This window comes from Oryx dammah, unplaced genomic scaffold, assembly GCF_014754425.2.
Source record: "Oryx dammah isolate SB20612 unplaced genomic scaffold, SCBI_Odam_1.1 HiC_scaffold_16, whole genome shotgun sequence".
Lineage (NCBI taxonomy): Eukaryota > Metazoa > Chordata > Mammalia > Artiodactyla > Bovidae > Oryx > Oryx dammah.
The window spans coordinates 23540163-23564758 of NW_024070200.1; the positions used below are offsets into that span (position 1 = coordinate 23540163).

At 36.3% G+C, this 24596-nt stretch overlaps 1 protein-coding gene and 1 non-coding gene across 11 annotated transcripts in view; both read left to right on the forward strand.

The window, feature by feature from the left end:
- The first annotated feature begins 272 nt into the window (after nucleotides 1-272).
- On the forward strand, nucleotides 273-345 carry TRNAW-CCA. Its single transcript has one exon. It is a non-coding gene; the product is annotated as a tRNA-Trp (tRNA).
- A 7391-nt stretch (nucleotides 346-7736) lies between these two features.
- The window catches only part of RALGAPA1 (Ral GTPase activating protein catalytic subunit alpha 1), a 200201-nt gene continuing 183341 nt past the window's right edge, over nucleotides 7737-24596 (forward strand). For all 10 annotated transcript variants that reach the window (XR_005723808.1, XR_005723807.1, XM_040256748.1 and 7 more), the window contains exon 1: nucleotides 7737-8280. Coding sequence is in view for 8 of the 10 variants with exons in the window: in XM_040256748.1 (XP_040112682.1) it covers nucleotides 8175-8280 (106 nt within the window). In the remaining 2 variants the exon portion in view is untranslated. The remainder of the gene's footprint in view (nucleotides 8281-24596) is intronic.

Below are 24596 nucleotides of genomic sequence, written 5' to 3' on the forward strand. Positions count from 1 at the left end.
ATGTAGGCTACAATAGTTGTGGCTCTCGAGTTATAGTGGGCTCAGTAGTTGTGGCATATGGGCTTAGTTGCTCTGCAGCTTGTGGGACCTTTCTGAACCAGAGATCAAACCTGTGTCCCCTGCACTGGCAGGTGCATTCCTATCCACTGCCCACCAGGGAAGTCCATTTCTCCACTTATACATATATATATACATATGTGTATATATATACATATATTTATATACATATATGTATGTGTATATATATACATATACAAACACATATATAGGCTTCCCTGGTGGCTCAGAGGTTAAAGCGTCTGCCTCCAATGCAGGAGACCCGGGTTCGATCCCTGGGTCAGGAAGATCCCCTGGAGAAGGAAATGGCAATCCACTCCAGTATTCTTGCCTGGAGAATCCCATGGACGGAGAAGCCTAGTAGATTACAGTCCACGGGGTCACAAAGAGTCGGACACGACTGAGCGACTTCACCTCACCTCACCTCAAACACATATATATATACACATATATATACATATAATTTCTACATATATAATTTCTTTTATCTGAATTTTGTAGTTTCCTCAGCTTTAATTTTAATAATGTTATAGATTAGCAAAAGCTCTTTGTGTGTGTTAGTTGTTCAGTCATGTCTGACTCTTTATGACCCCATGTACCATAGCCCACCAGGCTCCTCTGTCCATGGAATTCTCCAGGCAAGAATACTGGAGTGGGTTGCCATTCCCCTCTCCAGGGGATTGTCATGACCCAGGGATCGAATCCAGGCCTTCCACGTTGCAGGCAGATTCTTTACCACCTGAGCCACCTGAGAAGCCCTTTGGAGGCCCTCAATAATTTTGATCCTGAGACACAGAGCTTTGAAAACTATTAGTCTCCCTGCTGATTACTTCTTTTGGTTTTTAATTTTCTGTTAACTTCAGTTCCTTGCCGTTCATGTCTCATTAGGATTCAGCTGGTAAGCATTCTGTTCCTCCTTTTATTAATGCCACACAGTTGCAACCTTCTCATTCACAAGTAATGAAACTAAAAGAGACACCATGTCTAAAGTAATAGAAGAAAATGTACAGCTTTTATAATAAAATGCAATCAACTAATAATGACTCACATAATGATTTTCCTCCGAAGAGGATGGTAGGGAAAAGCCAAGAACAAATCAAAACAAAACAAACACTTACATTAGAGAAACCTGCCAGTACTTCAGTCAGGTGACCGAGGTCCAACTTCAACAGTGGAGGTCAGGTTGATAGTATTTACCATTGATATGATGTGATGAGAATGGCTGACCTCTGCGATCTTCCTCCCTCAAACCCACAACTTTAGTCTAATCATGAGAGAACCAACTGACAAAATTCAGTAGAGGGGCACCCTTCAATAAACCTGACCAGTATGCTTCAAAACTCTTAATGTCATCAAAACCAAGGAAAATATGAGAAACTATCACAGCCAAGGGGCGCCTAAGGAGAAATAATAACTAAATGTAATAAGGTATCCTGGATAAGATCATAGAATGGAAAAAGGACATCAGATAAAAAATGAAACTGTGGAATGTCATTAATAACAATAACATATCATTTTTCTTTTTTGGCTGCACTGGGTCTTCATTGCAGCCCAAGGGCTTAGTTGCCACCAGGCATGTGGAGTCTTAGTTCCCTGATCAGAGATTGAACCATCCCCTGCACTAGAAAGTGCATTCTTAACCACTGGATCCCAGGGAAATCTCTTATTGGTTTATTAATTGTAATAAATATACCATACAAGCGGTTGAGCACACAAGAAGTCTTTATACTATTGGCCCAATTTTCCTGTACATTTTTAAATTGTTCTAAAAAATGAGTCTGTTCAATAAAAAGATCACTGGTCGCCGGGGGTTAGAGAGAGGGATGAATAGAAGCACAAAGGATTTTTATGGCAGTGAAAATACTCCATTTGATATTATAATAGTAGAAAAATGTCATTATACATTTGTCCCAGTCCATAAAATGTGTATCACCAAAAGTAAACCCTAATGTAAGCTATGGTCTTTAGGTGACAGGGATATGTCAGTGTAGGCTCGCTAGTTGTAACACATGTACCATTTTCATGGGGGATATTGCTAAATGAGGGAGGCTGTGCACATGTTGGGGCAAGGAGCATCTGTGAACCTAAAACTGATTTACAGAAATAAGGCCCATTAAAAAGTTTTTAAAGGTCTCTTCAATTTGAATAAACCTGACTTTATAAAAATAGTAACGTAATGTTCACATGTGGGAGTTTGATGATGACATATTTTTCTTGGGATGCTCATGATTTTAAACTTAAGTTTCAAGTCTAGTTTTCACAAGCAGTATTATAAAGATAATTTTCTAGGTTTGTCTTTTCAAAATAAATGTGTCTCCAGTGGGGACAGCCTTTAAAGAGAAAATCAGGCAGTGGACTGGGCGTGCTCTCTAAATTACATTTGTAAAAAAAAAAAAATAAAAATTAAAAAAAAAATTACATTTGTGCCAGCTTGTTTTGCTATGGTGTTAAAGGTATTTCCTTTTTCGTCAGGTGTGCTAGCCATATAATTATTATTAACGTTACATTTTTTGTTTTCTAAAATTATTTCATTCATTCATAAATCATTTACTGAGTGCCCTGCAAGAGAAAGGGAAGGGGACTGACACCCATTCTTCCATTCAACAGATATTTATTGAGAGCATTTTGTACCAGGCATTTTGCAAGAAGATGGGATACAGGATAGCAGGGAAGCAAATTTTTAAACAATTATACAAGTTGCTCCACTAAAAGTCTATCAAGGAAAGGAAAGGGAAGTAACATTATATGTCAGCTATTGTAGAAGTAACTTTCAATACCAATTCTTACCTAATTATCACAATTACTGATATGGTTTATGTATGAAGAAAATGAGGCTGAGAGAGATTAAACTATATGCCAGAGATCCCTGATAAAGTAAATCCTGAAAGGAAAGGTCCAGCTCAGATCTACCTAACTCTAAAGATTATGACTGAAAACACTATTATTTCCTGAATTTCACAAATCACTGAGAGCACGCCTTATCTTGACTTTCCTAATGAGAAAACATGCTGAGAGGAACTAGAACCCAAATCCCTTGAATAATTCATTTATCTTTCCACTAAATCATAATGTTTCCTCAAAACAAGCTCTGTAACTTTCATGATACAAGCTATGCATGTGGGAAATGAATAATTTTTGTAAAGTTAAAAAAAGGATATATTGTCATTGAAATAAACTACTATTAAGCAACACATGGGGTGGGTTTTTTTTTTTTTTTAACATGTTGAGGTGGGTCTTACAGCTCTCTTAGCTGAATTTAAAAATTTTTCTATGCTAAGCAAGTATTTCATTGTATTTTAGACAGGGCTATTGATATGGGTCAGGAAAACAGTTTTGCAAACAAGTAGACTCACTCTTATTTTATAGCAGAAATTTTACAAGCACAATTTCAATTTATACTGTTCAGAATTTTTACGGATTTTTTTCAGCTATTGCAGATTCTTTTGGTGACTCCATCAATGTAATAGGACATCCTGAATTTTTCTTTGCAGAGGAAAATGTTTTTCTTTGCAAAGCCATGTTTATATGAGGTACAAATAGGGAAAGAGGATTTAAAAAACCACAATAATAGGAAAGGAAATCACAATTAATTTCACAGAAAGCATATAGCTCTGCTTAGAAGCCTTTCTGTTTGCAGCAAGACAAAAAAAAACTGGGATATGATATAGCAAATAGAAAAAATACATATGAAACAAACACAGAAATAGTATGTGAAATATTTTTAGTAATACATTTGAGACAGAATGAATTGCCCAAAATGTAGCCTCCTAGTTTATCTTTCTGCTTGAGTCTCTGGGGACCACAACTTACGTTCATTTTCATAGATAAATCATGGAATCATTTAATAAAGACTACTTTTCTTTTCCCCTATTCCTTGCATCTTTATTCTTGTCTCAACCATGTACAATTTTCTCATCTTTTAAAGCTTTAATAGCTATTTAACCTTCATAGTTGAAATAGATCAACATAAAAGATGTGGGGAAAAATTCCACCTCAAACCCTAAGGAAACACATTTAGAACACCTATAGAACACATTTCCCTGTGAATCAAAACCTGAAAAATAATAAAAGATTGACTTGTCTGCCCCTACTGAGCATTGTTTCTCCTTTCTTAGTCCTCTTTCCACCATCCTCAGCAGAAACTGCAACTATTATCTTTGCATAATAAGTAAGCATTTACTGAGTGCCTAGTGTTTACTCATTCTTTCCATAAATATGTATTGGGTGCCTACCTCATGCCTGGTAACGCTGAAGAGAGCAGAGAGAGAAACAGAGAAGACAAAGAGAGTAAAAGAGGGAGAGAAAGCAACTCTTGGAGCCTGGAATTATGCAACATAGGAAAAATTTTAAAAACCTGCCTTAAAGACAGATTACAGCTTAATATAACGGAGATGAAGCATAGAAGACTACAACATAGACTAAGGTGAGTGTCATGGTAAAGAAAAAGCTGCTGGAGGACTTCGGAGGAGGGTTGTAGTCTTGTTTTCAAGCATTTTTTTTTTTCTTTTAAAATTTCTACTCCCTATTCAGCCTAGCAGAGTATCTTTAAAATGTCTAAGTCAGGAACTTTTCCTATCAAGTGATTGAAACCCAAGTGAAATTGGCTAAAGCAAAATAAGGACTTTGTTGACCTGGGAAATAGAAAAGACCATGGTACTTCAGGCAAGTTGGATCCAAATGCTCAAGCAATTCAAGACTTACTCTCTACTTAACTATCCCCTCTGTGCTCAAGAGTATTGGCCTTATCCTCAGCAGATTCTTTTCACCTGTTGATTCCTAGCAGTTCCAGGCCTTCATCTTGGAAAAACGAAATTCTCTTTTGCAGTAGTTGTAGGCTAGAGTTTTATTAGACCGAATCGGTCACGCGCCCATCCCTAACACTCTTTCTTTGCCGAGTGCTAGAATACCAAAGTCTAAAGGGGGCAGTGCAGCAGCATATCAAATGAGACCAAGAGAGGGGTGGCTTTTCAGAGAAAAATCTGGGTGTGATTACCAGATGGTAGGCAAGCCAGCTTATATCCACCAATGTGGATAATCAATGTGGCTAATTACTTCTTTTTTTTAATTCCACTTCAAGTTTAGAAAAAGCAAGAGTCTAGGTCAGCTTTTCCTGCATCATCTTAACAAACTTAGAGATGGGTTATAATCACTATGAAGTGGGAGCAACGTATAAAATCTGGACATGTGATAGCCTTTCCTCAATACGGGTTTTGTTCTTTGATCCAAAGTGCTGTGCATTTCCTAACTATAAAATATATCCTTAAGCAAATATGTATACCAAAAAAAGAAAAAGAAATGTCTTGAATTTATTAATGCCACATTTTTTCCTCATTTACACAGATATTCAAGTACTGACTGCAAGACCATTGGGCATCTCTTTTTCACTCTTAAAATTTACTTAAAAAGGAATGGATACTCAAATCTTACTAAGATGTGGGGACAGGGTGGAAACCACTGCCATTTCTAGCATACATGGCTAGAAATGGTGAAGCCCTGAGCCGGAACAAAGATGGTGATAATGGAGAGAAAAGGACTAAATCAAGAAATACTTAGAAGTAGAATCATCAGGTGTCGGTAACTGACTGGATGACAGAGAAGAAGCCTTAAGATGAAACAACTGGATTGAAAATCTGAGCTAATAGTGGTAGTACCAGTGGAGATATTTAACGAAGGAGGAAGATCAGGTTTGGGAGTGGAGAGGACAAAGATGATGAGTGTTGTTTTGTATATACTGAATCTGAGTAGCTTGTGTAAGCTCAGAAAGGAGACTTGTGTTACTAATAGGGACATAGGTGTCCAAAATCACCAAATAAATGATAGCCAGAATCATGGGGTTGGATGACTCTTGTACTAGCATAAGAAACCATTTTAATGTAAACATAATTTAAATATCAACAAATATTTGTTCTGTACCACAGTAGGACATATCATAAATTTTTCAAAAAAGGCTTTATTTTCAAGGGGTTTCTCTTCCTACACATACATCTTAATTTGTTTTGTGAGTTTAAAATAGGTACATTAGGTTTTCTTAATTTTCTTTAAATAGACTTGTTTTTTAAGTTGTGAAAGCAATATATGACTTTTAGTTTAAAAAAAGCTAAGCAAAAATGTAAAGAAAATAATTAAGTTCACCTGTGATTTTACTTTGCAGCTATAATCACAATTTTGGAGGTTTTTGAATTTTTTTCTAACTACATTTCACATGCATAGTTTCTTTCATAGTTTTGATAATATTTTTAGCCATTGTGTTGCTTTTTTGTTTAATAGTATCTTGAGTATTTCTGTATGTCATTAAAAAGTCTTCATATTAATAATTTTCATGGTTCCCTGACATTCTACCTACTGGATGTTTTATCTCCTGATGGACATTAATCATTTCCAATCTTTCAGTGTTATAAATCATGCTTTAATATTTTTATAAATATTTTCCCATTTCTGATAGTTTAGAATAGGGTCCTAAAAGTGAAACTAATGAATCAAAGTATATATACACATTTTTAAATGTCTTGATACACAATGTCAACTTCTGTAGTCATTACTGCTTTTTTCTAGTAAGCAACAGGATTGTCTGCTGCTGCCTTCACCTGCTGTAAGATGATGAAGTTAAAACAAACTCCTAGTTTGACCGATAAAATGTTACATTATTTAAAAATAAGCTATATTGACTGTAAGAAATCAGACAAGAGTATACTATAAGCATACACTTTCATGAAACTCTAGAAAATGCAAATTCCAGGTGACAGAGAGCAAATCAGTGTTTGCCCAAAGACCAGGCTGGGGGCAGTGGGAGGGAGGGATTAGAAAAGGGCAAGAGGACCATTTGGGAGCTGATGAGTATGTTCACTATTTTGACTGCTTAAGTTTTCATGGTCATATGCAAATATCCAACTTACAAATTGCACATTTTGGAAATGTGCAGTTTACTGTGTATCAAGTACACTCCAATAAAAGCTGTTTAAATTGTTTAAATATATGTTGTTTTAATCTGAGTTTTAAAAATTACCCGCGAGTTGTGAACATTTTTCACATGTTTTAGTTGAGTACACACTTCTGTAATACTTGTTTTATGTTTTCTACTAACTTTTCTACTTGTGCTTTAGCAATTTTCTCCTGGATTTGTGAACTCTTTACAGATGAAGAAAATTAACCTTTACAGTTCTCCAGATTTCTTTTCCCTGTAATTTTTCTTTCTACTACAACAAGCTTTTGGGAGAACTCATTTGTGTAAGACAATTTTAACCAAGAGGATGTACTATAATACCACAAATCTCGAAACTACAGTAAATTATTAACCAGCAGTTTGCAATATAAACAAAAATTCTTTATACAAAATTCAAATTAAGGAAATGAAGGGGTGTTAAAAACAAAGCCTTCAGAAATGGCGTCTAAAATGCACTGCACATCTACTCTGATGTTCTGGAGCTATGTTCTTAAGTTACATAATAAATAGAAGGGACAGGCGGAGGACCTTTAAAAACAGACTATTTGGGGGGCTTTCAAAGGCGCACACAAGATTTTCCTTCCCTGAATTCCCCAGGCTACTCCTCTGGCTACTTACACAGGAAACTAAAGGAAGATAACGCCACGGGTGATCTCACGCTGGCGTGACGTCAAGACTTGACGTCAGAAGGCGGTTGCCACGGGGACCATTCGCCACCGACGGCAAAGTCGTGAAACCCCATCACCACACTCCGTCTCCTTGGCGGCTGCTAAAGAAGATTTAACCTTAAGGGGGCCTCAGGGAGAGAGGAGTGTTGCCGCTGCCGCCGACAGCCGCACCTCCGCGGCTACGGGTCCTGGGTGCCTGGCCCTGGCCTGTGGCGGCGAGCGGCGGCGGCGGCGGGCGACCCGCCCGGGTCTCCGTCCCTCCGTGCAGAACTGGAAGAGGGGAGCCGCCATATTGGAGCTAAAGGCGAAAGGTGCCTTGCAGACGCCGCGCGAGTCGGGTGGAGGTGGCGGCCCTGGCCTTGGTCTGGGAGGAGTCGACCGCGCCGGGGCCCGCAAGGCTGGGGAGTGAATGAGCCGCTCGCACTAGTCTCCTCCCCGCCCACTCCCTCCACTTTCCGCCGCCTTGACCTGGCCGGGAGGGGGCCGGAGTCGGCCGTGGCGGCGGCAGGATGTTCTCCAAGAAGCCGCACGGGGACGTGAAGAAGTCTACCCAGAAGGTGCTGGACACCAAGAAGGACGCGCTGACCCGCCTCAAGCACCTGCGCATCGTCATTGGTGAGGGGCGAGGGGTGACGGCGTCTGGAGGCCTGGGTTGCTCGGCCTTCCCTCTCCTGGGAGCCCCTGGGGACTCTCCCTCCGGCCCTGGCGCGAGGCGCTAGTGGAGGGCGAGGCATCGCCTCTACAGAGACGCGGGAGGGCGGATAATTTGGGGAAAGGAACACTTGGTAGTTGGCAAACGCTAATCACACACAGGGTTACCTCGATTTGAGTTAATAGCCCGAACTGTTTTAAAAACACTACTCAACAACTTAGATTATTTTTAGACTTTCTGGAGACTTGTTGTTGCAGATACTGGTGTTTATAGGATATGTTTGTCAGATGACTACCGCCATCCCCACCCAAGTGAAAAGAAAAAAAACTCAGACAATATAAACCCTAATCTTTCAAGTTTCTTGGCTAAGGAGGGCAAGGAGGAAGCAGTTACACCTCTTTGGGAAGTGGGTGGTTCCCTAAAAGCTTGTGGGAAAGAGCCCCGCCCTTGTTAATGCACCTTGCTCATAATTACTATCATTTAGAGGGAGAGCTATGATTAATTGTAGGAAACAAGGTAGTTTATCGCTTCCTTTTGGAGAATCATACAACATTCTATTTTAAAATAAAATTTTCTTACCGTCTGTTAACCTTCTGTTTTGCGTCCAACTGAACCACTCTTGAATTGTGGATATAGGGTTAAATGAGTTTAACCCACTCATTTTGGCCCACTTGGTAATTTCGTGGGCCAATAGACTGTAACAATACTTATGGAACAACTGGTCCAGAACTTGGATCTTTTTATACGAAATTTGAGGCGAAAAGGAAAGTTTGCCTTTGTTGATACAGAGAGTTAATGGCAGAACTGAGTTTAGCACTCAGATGCCTGAATCCTAGTCCGAGGTTTATCATCTCAGGCTCTCTTCGTAAAGAATGTTCCTTTTGGAAAATGACGTTTATTCAGTGAATTAAGTCTCTCTATTTGAGGTGCATGTTTCTCTCCTATGTGGTTTACTCACACCAACAGGATACTACCAGTACTCAACCTTTGTATGACACTTTACTGTGTACAGTTATTTCACATAAGTGGTAACTAATCCACACAATAACTTTAGAGTTAGTAAAATTATTATTCTCCATTTTTTACAACTAAGAGAGCTGAAGTTTGGGACTGTTACCTGGTCATCCAAGTACTAGGAGGCAGAGCCGGAACCCGGATTTCATGTCTCCAGTTTGTTTTTTGCTCTTTCTGCATTTATGGCAGCAAATCTGTGTCCCAAGTAAATTATATTTATTGTGTAATAGAAAGCGATTAAGTCCAGTTTAGCAATGTAAAGAGAGATTTTTTTCAAGAAAATACAAATTTTCTAGACACAGTTGACATTGTGATCTTTTTATTTTCATTTCACTTGAGAGTTAAGCCATTGAAGAAAAAATTTGGTTAGGAGACTGTGACAGGGAAAGTTAATGTGTAGGAGATTTACCACAGATAATGGCAGTTTGAAATTGAGGACAGTGATATTTGATAACCTACTTAGGACAAGATGTAGGTTGGGTAATGGCAGAGCTCTAAAATTGAATTCCAATAGAGTATTGACATTTTCTAAATTAATTGCCACAGTTCGTTAGTTAAGGAATGGTTTGTTTATACTTCTTCGGCCTTAGAAGTTTTTTTTTTTCCCCACCCTGGAGACATGGTCTGAATGAAGAGGTCATAGGTATCAGGTATTTTGTAGGGCCTAGCTTTCTCAGTTTGAAAACAAAACAGTGTGTGTTTGTTAAAAAAAACCTTTGCTTTTTAGTAATTTTATTATTTTTTTTTAAAGGAGCATATACTATCTATAATCATTTAAAATATTCTTAAGAACTTTCAAATGGAGGACTCTGTTTTCAGACTCCCTGCCCTGTGAGTGAAGGAGGTCCATATAGAGAGATTACTGCACTCATTTTAGGACAGTAACTCTCAACAGGGACTGTTTTGCTCCCTTGAGGACAATGAGAATGTCTGGAGACCCTGTTGATTGTCACAACTATGGAGACGTGCTTCTGGCATCTAGTGGGCAGCAGGTCAGCTGAACATCTTGAAATGCTCAGGATAATCCCTCACATCAGTATTCTAGCTCCAAATGGCAATAGTGCTGAAAACCTTGTCAAATGTAGAACAAAAAACATGGACCTCTAAGTACTAGACTTGGTTCTAACAGTTAATTGAATTAAATATTCTGTATTTCTGAGTGGTCACAGTGACTTTGAAATATAATTAGTGTAATTCCTAAGCAAATGAGTAGGGGAGAGTAGGACTGCAAAGACAAAGATGTCTTAGGCGTCTCCCATTTTGCAGATGGGAGACCCACTTCAGATCCTTTTTGCAAGTTAACTACAGGTTTTATTAATACATAACCACTATAAGGAAACTAGTTTGCAGAAGAGGGTATTCCCAGTTACACAGGATTTTGATTTTTTTTGGTCCCAGCTAAACTGTATTTTTAACCTTTAAATTAAACTGCCATTCACTAAGGGTATTTTTAGAATTCAGTGCTTACCAGTATATTGCTGCAGCTGCTAAGTCACTTCAGTCGTGTCTCACTCTGTGACCGCATAGACGGCAGCCCACCAGGCTCCCCTGTCCCTGGCATTCTCCAGGCAAGAACACTGGAGTGGGTTGCCATTTCCTTCTCCAATGCATGAAAGTGAAAAGTGAAAGTGAAATCGCTCAGTTGTGTCCGACTTTTAGCGACCCCATGGACTGTAGCCCACCAGGCCTCTCCATCCATGGGATTTTCCAGGCAAGAGTACTTAGAGTGGGGTGCCGTTGCCTTCTCAGGCTTACCAGTATATGAAAACATAATTTAAGCATCTAATGTAAACCTTTGTCCTGGCTTGTATTCCCACTGAAGGACAATTCCAGCTGAATTCATAGAACTTGGAGGATTTAGATTTAAATCTGCTGTGTTTATTGATAATGTTGTATATTTGATTTTTAGGAACTGGAAGTTAGAATTATTACAGACCAAAAATAAAACCTTGTCTAGTTGCTAAAGTTTCATATTATCATCTTGCTCTGCCCTATCCCCTCCCTTTTTTCCGCCCCAAGGAAAGGCCTTAAGATGACACTAAGTGCATAACTTAGTATCTAACAAGTGGCTAGCATAATGCTTAGCATATAATGGATATTGAGTAAATGTTAATTTTCTTGTATGGTATGGTAACAGTTCAGTCTTCTTGGCTTAAAGAAAGGTAAGTGCTCACCTAGCTAATCAATTTTGGCTCATTCTTTCTAGTAACTTTATTGAGGTGTAATTGATAAATGATATGTCACACAAATTTAAAGCATATAATTGAATACTTTTTAAAAAGTTGAAGTATGGTGATACACAATATTGTATAAGTTACAGGTGTACAATATAGTGATTCACAGTTTTTAAAGGTTATACTCCATTTGTAGTTATAAAATTGGCCATATTCCCCATGTTATGCAATATGTCCTTTGAGCTTATTTTATGCACAGTAGTTTGTACCTCTCAATCTTCTACCTCTGTCTTGCCCCTCTCACCTTCCCTCTGCCCACTGGTAACTACTACTTTGTTCTCTGTGAGTCTGCTGCTTTTTTTGTTACATTTGCTGGTTTGTTTTATTTTTTTGATGCCACATACAAGTGATGTCTCATAATATTTGTCCTTCTCTGACATATTTCACTTAGTGTAATACCCTCCAAGTCCGTCCATGTTGCTTCAAATGGCAAAATTTTGTTCCTTTTTATGGCTAAGTAGTATTCTGTTATTTATACACCACATCTTCTTTATTCCTTCATCCATTGATGGACACTTAGATTGCTTCCATATTGTGGCATTGTAAATAATGCTGCTGTGAACACTGGGCATAATTGAATACTTCTTGACATACATACACTTTGTGAAGCCATCATGACATCATGATTAGGAATATAGTCAGATAATCAAGAAAACACATGACATCTGTAATCTCCCAGAGTTTCCTTTTGCCCCTTTGTAATCCCTTCCTCTCACCCTTACTTGCCTGCCATCCTACCCCTGGGCAACCATTGATCTGTTCTCTACATTAGTTTGTATCTTTTATATACATACTTGTGTGTGTGTGTGCACACGTGCACACACACGCACACACTCAGTTCTGTTTGACTCTTTGTGACCCCTTGGAGCGTAGCCTGCCAGGCTTCTGTGTCCATGGGACTTTGCAGGCAAGAATACGGAGTGGGTTGCCATTTCCTACTCCAGGGCATCGTCCCAACCCAGGGATCCACACCTCTGACATGTCCTGCGTTGGCACTGTGCCACCTGGGAGGCCCATGCATTACATATACATGGAATTAACAGTGCTTACTCTTTTGGATTGGTTTCTTTTACTCAGCACACTTTGCAATTCCTCTATGTTTGTTGTGTGATGATGTCTATAATACATTGCTCTTACCGCTTTTATTGTATGGATATGCTATCATTTGATTGTCCTGGTCACATGTTGATGAACATGTGGGTTCTCACTTTTGGACTATTACATGTAAAATTGCTGTGAGGTAAACCTATTGTGTAGACATAATGCTTTCTTTTCTCTTGGAGTCAGTACTTAGGAATGGAATGGATGAATCCTATGGCAGTTGTATTCTTTTTAAAAACAAATGTACTGTTTCTTGGTTTTTTGTGTTTTTTTTTTTTTAACCAATTTACAGTCTCAAAAGCAGTATATGAGAGTTATAGTTCCTGTAGAAATGCACCAACACCACTTGATATGATATTTCTTTTTCTTGTCAGTTCAGTTGCTCAGTTGTGTCCGACTCTTTGCGACCCCATGAACTGCACGCAGCATGCCAGGCTTCCCTGTCCATCACCAACTCCCTGAGTTTACCCAAACCCATTGTGTCGGTGATTCCATCCAACCATCTCATCCTCTGTCGTCCCTTTCTCCTCCTGCCCTCAATCTTTCCCAGCATCAGGGCCTTTTCAAATGGGTCAGCTCTTTGCATCAGGTGGCCAAAGTATTGGAGTTTTGGCTTCAACATCAGTCCTTCCAGAGAACACCCAGGACTGATATCCTTTAGGATGGACTGGTTGGATCTCCTTGCAGTCCAAGGGACTCTCAAGAGTCTTCTCCAAACCACAGTTCAAAAGCATCAATTCTTCAGCACTCAGCTTTCCAACTCTCACATCCATACATGACTATTGGAAAAACCATAGCCTTGACTAGACGGACCTTTGTTGGCAAAGTAATGTCTCTGCTTTTTAATATGCTGTCTAGGTTGGTCAAGTCTTTTAATTTCATGGCTGCAGTCACCGTCTGCAGTGATTTCGGAGCCCCCTCCAAATAAAGTTTGACACTGTTCCTACTGTTTCCCCATCTATTTGCCATGAAGTGATGGGACAGGATGCCATGATGTTAGTTTTCTGAATTGTTGAGCTTTAAGCCAACTTTTCCCTCTCCTCTTTCACTTTCATCAAGAGGCTTTTTAGTTCCTCTTCACTTTCTGCCATAAGAGTGGTGTTATCTGCATATCTGAGGTTATTGATATTTCTCCCGGCAATCTTGATTCCAGCTTCTGCTTCTTCCAGCCCAGCATTTCTCATGATGTACTCTGCATAGAAGTTAAATAAGCAGGGTGACAATATATAGCCTTGATGTACTCCTTTTCCTATTTGGAACCAGTCTGTTGTTCCATGTCCAGTTCTAACTGTTGCTTCCTGGCCTGCATATAGGTTTCTCAAGAGGCAGGTCAGGTGGTCTGGTATTCCCATCTCTTTCAGAATTTTCCACAGTTTATTGTGAACCACACAGTCACAGGCTTTGGCAAGTTACTGTTTCCCTGATATCTGATAACACTGAACTTCTTTTCACGTGCTTATTTGCCATTGTATATGACTTCTTTGATGAAATCAAGTTCAAATATTTCACCTGTTTTTAAATTGAACTGTTTGCATTCTTACTCAGTTTTGAAGATTCTGAGTATATTCTGTATGTGTGCTAAGTCACTTCAGTCACATCTGACTCTCTGCAATCCTATGGACTGTACCCCGCCAGGCTCCTTTGTCCATGGGATTCTCCAGGCAAGAATACTGGAATGGGTTCCTGTGCCCTCCTCCAGGAGATCTTCCCCACCCAGGAGTCGAACCTACGTTTTTTTTATGTCTCCTGAATTGGCAGGCGGGTTCTTTACCACCACTGACGCCACTTGGGAAACCTTTTATTCTGTATATAAGTACTTTATCAAATACATGATTTGCAGAGTGTTTTTTTAAATATTATCTTTTAATTCACTTAACATTTTATTTGAAGGAATAGGAATTCTTAATTTTGATTAAGTTCATGTATCAACTTTTCCTTATATGGTTTGTATCTGAAACCTTTGCCTAAGTCCAAGATCATAAAAATTTTCTCCTATGCTTTCTTCTAGAGTTTTATCATTTTAGGATCTATGTCTGTGATCCATCTTGAGTTAGCTGTGAATATAGATTGAGATATGGAAGGATTTTTTTTTTTTTTTTTTGCATATGGATCTCCAAGTGTTCTATCACCATTTGTTGAAAAAGACTTTCCTTTCTCTGATGAATTGCCTTTGTACTTTTTCCAAAATTAGGTTGTCTCTATATGTATAGAACTATTTTGGGACTGTTTTGTTCTGGTGATCTGTTTATCTGTGTTGCTGCCTATACCACAGTGCTTTTTATTGTTGTTATTATTATAACATGATAGTAAATCTTGAAATTAGATGGTGTAGACCCTCCAACTTTTTTCAAAGGTGTGTTTTTTTTTTTTTTTTGCTGGGGGAGAAGGGAGCTATGCCTTGTGTTTTAACTTACCATGAGATTAGCTTGTCAATTTCTAAAATAAATAAATAAATGAATAAATAAAAAATTTTGCTGGGAATGAGATTGTGATGAATCTGTAGGTCAGTTTGGGAAAAATTGACAGTAATAATTTCTCTGATGCGTGAAGAAGGTATGTTTTTTCATTTTATATAGACCTCCTTTAATTTCCCTAGCAGTGTTTTGTATTTTTTAATCTACAGGTCTTAAATGCATCTTTTGTCAGTTATCCCTAAATATTTTGTACTTTTTATATCCTTGTAAATTGTATCTTCATGACTATTTCTGATTGTTAGTAAAATACAGTTGATTTTTATATATTGAGCTTATATGCTGAAACTGTGCTAAATTCACTTGTTCTATTAGTATTTTACAGATTTCATTGAATCTTTTACATACATGAACTTATTAATAGTCTTTAAGTCTTTTTATGCCTTTGTATCTTTTTCTTGTTTTATTGCACTTACTGGAATTTCTAGTACAGTGTAGAATAGAAGTGGTGAGAGTAGATATCCTTGTCTTTTTATTGATCTGAAGGGTAAGGTGATCTGTTTTTAAACCAACCATATGATATCATGTTCATTGTAGGCTTTTGAATAAATGTTCTTTGTCATGTTGAGAAAGTCTTACTCTTTCAGTTTGCTGAGAGTTTTCATCAAGAATGGATACTAGATATGTCAAATGCTTTTTTCTGTTTCTGTTGAGGTTAACAGGTTTTTAAATTTTTTTTCATTTTGTTTTTTAAATATTTTGTTGTTGTTAACTTTTTTTAAAGTCTCTATTGAATTTGTTACATTATTGCTTCTGTTGTTTATGTTCTATTTTTTTTGGCCTTGAGGCATGTGGGGTCTTAACTCCTGGGCTAGGGATTGAGCCCACACACCTTCTGCACTGGGTGGCAAAGTCTTAAGTAACCCATGAACCACCAAGGAAGTCCCTCATTCTGTTAATATGATAAATTCCAGTATGCATTTTCAAATGTTGGGTCAACTCTGCAGTCCTCTGTAAGCCTAAGTTAATTGTGACATCTTGTCATTTTCATATAACGTTGGATTTTATATGCTAGAATGTTTGTAATTTTGTAGTTATGTTTATGGGGGATATTACTTTTCTTGTAGTGTTTTTGCCTTTTTTTTTTTAACATAACGTTAGCCTTATAGTATTAATTGAGAAACATTCCTTTCTCTTTAGTTTTCTGGAAATTGTTCATAGAAAATTTGTATCTTTTTTTTTCCCCCCGTGAACATTTGGTAGACTTCACCAACGAAGCCATCTAGATAACGCAGTTTTCTTGGAGGGAAGGTTTTTAACTACTTTAATAGGTAGAGGGCTGTTTGGGTTATATGTTTCTTCTTGAAACAAGTTTGTGTCTTTCAATGAATTTACTTATTTCATATTAAGTTGTCAGATTTGTAGGCATACAGTTGTTCATAATGCTTCCTATTGTTCTTTGATACCTATAGAATCTGTGATGATGTCATACCTCATTCCTAATATTGATAATTTATCTTTTTTTTCCTAATCAGTCTGGCTGGATGCTTATCACTTTTATTGATCTTCTAAAAGAACCAGTTTGTTACTTCATTGATTTTTCTCTATTTAATAGATTTCTGCGTTGGTCTTTATTATTTCTTTTTCCTGCTTAGTTTTAGTTTAATTTGCTCTTTTTCTAGTTTCTTTAAGTGTAAACAGGTTATTTTTCTGAGACTTTTTTTCTTTATAATGTATGCATATGTTGTTAGAAATTTTCTCTAAACAGTGTCCTACAAATTATGGTATTTTATATTTTCATTTTCATCTAGGTCCAAAATGCATTCTAATTTCTCTTTTGGTTTCTTCTTTGATCTATGGGTTATTAACCTGTGTGTTCTTTAGCTTCAAATATTGACGGAGTATCCTGATATCTTTCTGTTATTGATTTCTGCTATAATTTCATTATTGTCAGAAAACTATGTTTTGTGACTTGAATTCCTCAGAATTTATTGAAATTTGATAGCCCAGAATATGTTTTAACTTGATGAATGTTTCATATTTACTTGAAAACAGTATATATTCTCCTGTTGTTGGTTGAGTGTTTGAAAAGTGTCAGGACAAGTTGTTTGATAGTATTGTTCAAGTCTCCTATATCCTTGCTGAATTTCTTTCTCCTTGTTTTATGAATTATTGAACATGGGGATATGAAATTCCTGACTGTAATTGGGGATTTGTCTATTTCTTTTTGAGTTCTATCAGATTTTGCTTAATGTATTTTGAAGCTCTGTTACTAGGTTTCTAAACATTTGGGATTATTATCTCCTCTTTATAAACTGACTTCTTTTGCCTTATGAAATGATCTTTATCTGTGGTAATAACCTTTGCTCTGGAATTGACTTTAATAGTGATACAGACTTCTGCTTTCATTGACTAGCATTACTAGGATATATATTTTTCTGGTTTTAATCTGTTTTGTTACATTTATATAAAGACTTTTTTGAAGCCAGCATATATGTTTGAATCTTAATTTTTAATATAATGTAATATTGGCCTTGTAGTTAAGATATTTGGATAACTTTTTTTTTCTTTTTTTCTTTGTCACTCTGCTGTACCTTACATTCCCAGAACTTATTTATAACTAAAAATTTATACCTTTTCACCCTCTTCACCCATTTTCCCCTCATACTCACTGCCTCAACCACCATTCTGATCTGTTTGTTTGAGTTTGGTTTTTTAGATTTCACATGTAAATGAGATCATACAGTATTTCTTTCTCTGTCATTTCACTTAGCATAATGCCTATGCTGTAGCAAATGATAGTGTTCGATAGAATTCACCATTGAAGCCATCTGGTTCTGGATGTTTCTTTGTTGGGATATTTTTGATTAGTGATTTAGTCTTCTTACTCTTAATTGTTCTGTTCAGATTCAGACCAATAACTTATCAATTTAGAACTGGATGATGTACAATTAAAGTCATTATTGATTTGTTTGAGTTTGATTTAAATTTGTGTCTGTTATCTTGCTTTTTTCTATTTGGCTTTTCATGAAAAGTGAAAGTGAAGTTGCTCAGTCGTGCCCGACTCTTTGTGACCCCATGGACAGTAGCCGGCACCAAGCTCCTCTGTCCATGGGATTTTCTAGGCAAAAGTACTGGAGTGGGTTGTCGTTTCCTTCTCCAGGGAATCTTCCCGACCCAGGGATTGAACCCGGGTCTCCCACGTTGTAGCCAGACGCTTTACCGTCTGAGCCACCAGAAAGCCACCATCTATCTTTTCATAGTTCTCTTTTTTTGCCCTTTTTTTGTATTAGTTGAATAAATGTATGATTTTTTTACATTTTTCTTTTTTTGTCTTAATTAGCTGTAATCTTTTTATATTTTACTGGTTGATTTAAGATTTATAATAAATATTTTCAACTTGCCAGAGGCTATTTACTATTTAAGTAATATACTGTATCACTTCTTGTATAAGAACTTTATAAAAGTTTACTTTCATTTGTCTTCCCAGACTTTATACTTTTTTGATCATACATTTACTTACACATTTTGTCTAAACAAGCAGTTATCTTTTAAGGACTTCTACATAATGAAGAAAAAGATATATTTACCCATGTAGTGCCATTTTCAGTGCTCTTCATTCCTTTGCAGAGATATTTCTATCCATCCAGCATCATTTTGTTTTTGTTGGATTTCCTTTAAGATTTCTTGTGTAATGATGCTCTGCTGGTGATGGATTCTTTACTTTTTTAATGTCAAAATCTATATTTTGCTTTCTTATTTGAAAGATGTTTTGCTGCAGTTAGAATTCTAGGTTGATGGCTTTTCTCATTAGTCCTTTAAATAAAGATTTTGCTCCACTGTCTTTTTGCTTGCATTGTTTCTGATAAGAAGTCTGCTTTCCCCTTATCTCATTCTGTATATATGTTCTTTTTTCTCTTTTTTTCTGGCTACTTTTAACACATTATTGAGCATGGAATTTTTGCTGAAACTAACGCCTGTGGCATTAATACATCTCTGACCAATGCTCAATAATGTGTTAATTCTCTTCATCACTTGTTTTGAACAATTTGATTATGATGTGCAGTGGTGTAGTTTCCTCAGTATTTCTTGCTATAGAATCATTGAGATACTTAGATTTGTAGGTTTACCATTTTCATAAAGTTGGTAAACTTTGGGGCCATTTTTTCCCAGTTATTTCTCCCCTCACTTCTTTTATTTTTTTGTTTTACTTACTGGCATATAAAAAGGTATTAATATCAGGCTCATCTATTAGGAAGTATTATATTGGAAGATCTTATATCATTTGAAAAAGAACTGATATTGTTTCGATTTTTTTAGATTATTTTTTCTGTGTTTTATCTTGAGTAGTTCCTATAGCTACTCTTCAAATTCACGAGTCTTTTCTTTTGCTATATTAGTCTGCCATCCCACTGGTTTATTTTTCATCTCAGATATTGTAGTTTTTATCTAGTTCTTTGTGTATGTGTGTCTGTATGTACATATAAAATTATATTATCTCTATATTTTCTTAGCTTCTTGAACATATAGAATACAAGTAAAATACCCTCTGTAATATTTTCTGCTCATTCTAACATCTCTATCTATTCTGGGTCAGTTTCTGTCAGTTGGTATTCTTCTCATCCTGGGTTTTTCCTGCTTCTTTAAATGCTGAGTTATCTTTGGATGTCTCATTGTGAATTTTACCTTAGCCTCAGGGTATTTTTATATTTCTGTAAATTTTTGAGCTTTTTACTGAGATGCTGTTAAATTACTTGAAAACAGTTTGATTATTTCAAGTCTTGCCTTTAGAGTTTGTTGAATGGATCCATCTAAGGGTAATTATGTATTATGAGACAATACCTTCCTGAATATTCCATTCAGTGCCCCACAGGTATGAGGGATTTTTTCATAGCCCAGCTCTTGGCAACAGGCATTGTTCCCCAGTTTATGTGAGCCTCTGGCACTGTTCTCTCATATTCCCTCACATAGTTCTTTTTCCTGTCTTGGCAAGTTTCCTTGCACGTGTTTATGCTCAGACTGAAAGGAGACCTTCTCCAGTCTCCTAGGGTCTTCCTAGGTATGGCTCTTTCATCTTTGGTACTTTGTCATGTGGACTCTGATTACCTTGATTTCCTTGGACTGTCTGCTCATTTTCTCAGTTTCCACTGGCTCTGCCTAGATTCCCTTTCCTCTCACCATGGCCTGTAAACTCTTAAATCAGTAAACTGGAGCTGTCAAAGGTATACGTCATTTGTTTGCCATCTGTCAGGAATGACTTTCCCTATCTGATGTCTGTACCTGCTTGAAACATACAAACCAGAGAACAAAAACCCCTGAAACATAAACAATTTTCAAAGCATTGGACATCAGATGGCGATGATAAGTTCTCCTAAATGAATGAGACTAAAAATTGGATTCCTAGCCATGTAACTTGGCCCCTACTTGTTAACATTTTTATATTTAGAGAAGAAATTTGTGATCAGTTGACTGTTGATTATATCTGTGAAAAATATTTAATTGTTCTCTAATCTGAATATATCAATGTTTTCAAAAAGAAAGTTGGATTAAAATATCTTAAATCAGGAAAATGAGAAACTAGTGTTCATTAGATATAAAAAGTAATATATAAAGACAGAAACAAGTATTGCTTATGTTCATTAAGTAAATAACTTGAAAGCGGTGTAGATTAACTTGGAACAGATATGCCTGGAAATCTGAAAATGTATAGGAGTCACTGTGAACTGTAAACTGCCTATAAAAATAAGTTGATATTTGAATATGTTTTTAGGATTTGATCTGCAAAGTTAGTAAGCAATCCTATATACATGTCATTAGACTTTTTATTCTTTAATTTGTATAAACTCTTTATATTCTTTAGTTTGACTCTTACTGGAAACGTTTTATCTTTGTGTATTTATGAAGAAGTGATATACTGAGCAGATTATTTACATAAACAGTGTTACTGATTAATTTGCTTAGTAAACCAAACTGTTCCATAATATACCATTTTTTTTTTGTATTTTTGCATTAACACTTCTCTTATTAAGGATTTTATTCCATCCAAAGAATTTTGCATGGCTTATAGGACTGAATAAAATGTAGACTAGAACAATTAGTGATAAACAGCTGAATAGCCATTACTTAAAGGTAACATTATCAGGTTCCAGAGATGAGCTGGTTATAGCTATAAGGCATTGAACTTGATTCTTAGATTTCCTGGCAGCCAAAGTGAAAAGAGAAACATGTTGAGTTACAAGTTTACAGTGTCTTAGAAAAGAAAGCATACTTTTTTTTTTAGTTAAAACTTTTTATTCTGAGTTCAATCACAATTTGTGTATATGTGTATGTTCATATATTATCTAATGTCTCTTTTAGAAAGGTCATGTAGTAGAAATAGATTTTGGAGAAAATAGAAAAATAGCCAATCAGTATGTTTGTTAGATCTATTCTAACAGACAAGATCAAATGTCTACAAATACATGTCTACAGTTTTTTTTTCTATTCGTATAAGTGACATCACCATCTTTCACTAAGACATAAAACTTTGACAATGTGGTAGAAAAAGAAAATTTTATCTTAGTCTCAGTTTCTTCTTCAACTTCTTGTTACTCCTCTCTGGTATTTTACATTTCATTTATATTGAATAAGAAATCACTGTGATGCCTATGCTTTTGGTAATGGTATTTACTGTACCATAATCAATAGCCCATTTCTTTTAACCTTCTTACTAAGAAAGAATAAGAGGGAGGAAGAAAGGAGAAAGGAAGGAAGAAAGAAGCATCAGCAACAAAATAATAATCCCACCTATTGGATTTCAAAACTACAGTCTGGAGGGACAGTTACTCTAGAAAGGAAGTAGACTTTGTATGAACTCTAAGTTGAAAACCTAATATGGTTTGGATGCGTGCATTAATCCATTTTTAGAAAATATCACTCTTACTTACAAACCAAATTTGAATTAGGTATGCTGTATGTGAAAGTAGTACTCCGTGAATATGAGTGGTAATAAGATTTCTGGGATGCCCACTGTTGCAATGAAAAAGTAGACCAGATGCTATCAAGAAGGCACCTAAACAGTATAAGAATGGCAACTGTATTCAAAGAAAAGCAGGGGATAAGAATTATGCTTACACCTGAAAGCCTTAAGCCTTAAAACCTCTTCCTTAAGAATAGCGGGAAATGTGTAGAGCTTTGCTGAAGCCTTCTCTGTCATCTGGTAGGTATAGGGACTTTTCCTATTTACTTCTAGTAATTTGGTTATTTTACTACAATGTAATTACTTATTTGCATGCCTATATCTTACAACCTTCCTGAGAGTAGAAGTGTGTCTCTTAAGCTTTGTATCCCTAACTTCAGCATAGTGCCCAGCATGAATTAGGTGCTCAGTAAATATTACATAATTCATGAATGAATATATTAGGTACGAGGAGAGCAAAGCTGCTCTTCTTTGAACAACTTCCTTTCAATGAGGAATAGAAAAAACCGTTAAAGTCAGTATCAAAAGAACCCCCCTTAGTTTATCTTAATTACCTGTGCAAAAAATTGGCTCAAAATCTAAAATTTGTCCCGTGTGAAACAGAAAAATGAAAGCAAAAAAATAGGATGTTAAATGAAGAATGCTTATGGCATTATGGCAGATGTTATCATATTATCTTCACCATTATTGAAAGAACTCATGATTCTTATATAACATGTGATTTTCAAAAAACTCATGAATCAGTGAGCACAACAACATGTCATGTTTGAAGTATATACCACCACCCCCGCAACATACCTAACAGAATAAACTCACTTGTAGAGAGACATGGAGGAGAGGATGAAACAGAATACTGAGTTTTTGGCTTTTAATTTGTCACAGCAGCCACAGTATACTGATATAAATCTTTTAGTGTTTTGTTGTTTTGCTTCTCCATATGAATTTGAAAATCAATTAAATTTTGTAAATATTGTTAGGATTTTAAAAATTGGATGGCCTTGAATCCATATGTTTGATTTAAAGGAGATGGATGTCCGTGGTATATCTCCAGTTGACCCTAAGACAGCATAGAGATTTAGGACACCAACCCTCTGCGCAGTTCAAGATCAACATGTGACTTATAGTTGGTCTTCCACATTCCTGGTTCTACGTCTGCAGATTCAACTATGGATTGTGTAGTGCTGTAGTATTTACTTTTGAAAAAAATTCATGTGTAAATGGACTTGCACTGTTCAAACCTATCTTTTTCAAGGGTCAGCTATATTCTTCTTATCTCAAGGAGTCTCCATTTATTTAATTAGGCTTTGCTTAAAGTTCATAAAAGAAAATTTTATATTTTTCTCTGAGAAATTGGCACATCTTTTATGGTCAGGAATAGGTGTATTTAAAAAGAATGTTAAAAGGGATGGCTTCTCTCTGCTGCAGAAGGAGCTCATGTGACCACTTCATTAAATGGTGGTTTAGATAAAGATTAGGAAGAAAGAATGTTCATTTGGATAAAAAGCATATATAGATCATTACTTTATATCTTTTAGCAGAGTATGTTCTACATTACTTAGATTCTTCAGTATAAAAAGGAAGGCAAATTAAATACGTACATTTGCAATATTGGGATAGAGAAGACAGCTCTTAAAACTTAATTCAAATTTAGAAATTGCCACAGAAATGTTGGATAAATTTGCCTTTATAAAACACTTAAAATTTTTAATGGTAAAATCTGTCATTAACAGAATTAAAAGACAAACAGCTAAGAAACATTTGCAACATGTTTAAAGGAGTTAATTTCCTTAATTTATGAACTGTTAAAAATGTATGAAATTGGGAGAAAATTGTAAAGGGCATTGTCAAGACATAATGGAAGGAGATTTTCTCATACATTGCTGGCCAAGTGTAAATTAGAGGGCTTCATTAAATGTGAGAATTTTAAATGTACACGTGTATATGCTTTGAAACCAATACTTGCATTTCTTAGTATTTTTTCACCTGAGGAACTAAGTGGATGAGTGTGTCTAAACACTGCAGTGTTGTTTAGAATAATGAAAAAATTGAACTAGTCTAAATATTATTTGGGGATTGATTTTAGAATTTAGGTATGTTCCTTTAGATGAACATTAGCATTCTCAGACATCGTTAGCTTTCTAAAATTACTTAAAAAATAGTTTGACCTTTGAACACAAAGTACATTTCAGATGCGGGTCTATCTCTTCTCTATCTTTTGGAAATTTTTCAAGAATGGAATTGTTTATAGAAGCATCTATCATGTATAGAAATAAGAGTTAATATTTTTGAACACTTACATGTGACAGGTGCTGGACCAAACATTTCACGTGTGTTACCTGACTTAATTCCTCCAACAGACCAGTGTGGCAGATAGTAATTGATCTCAAAGGAAATTTGAGTATTAAAAAACTAGTAATGGGTATATAGTGTGTACAGTCAGAATATCTGGGTTCTGATCTCAGCTATATTATTTGCTTAACAATTTATAGATGCTTTGGCTGTCTATAAAATTAACATAGTTTCATGTATTATATGAAAAAAATGCATTTGAGGCACAGAGT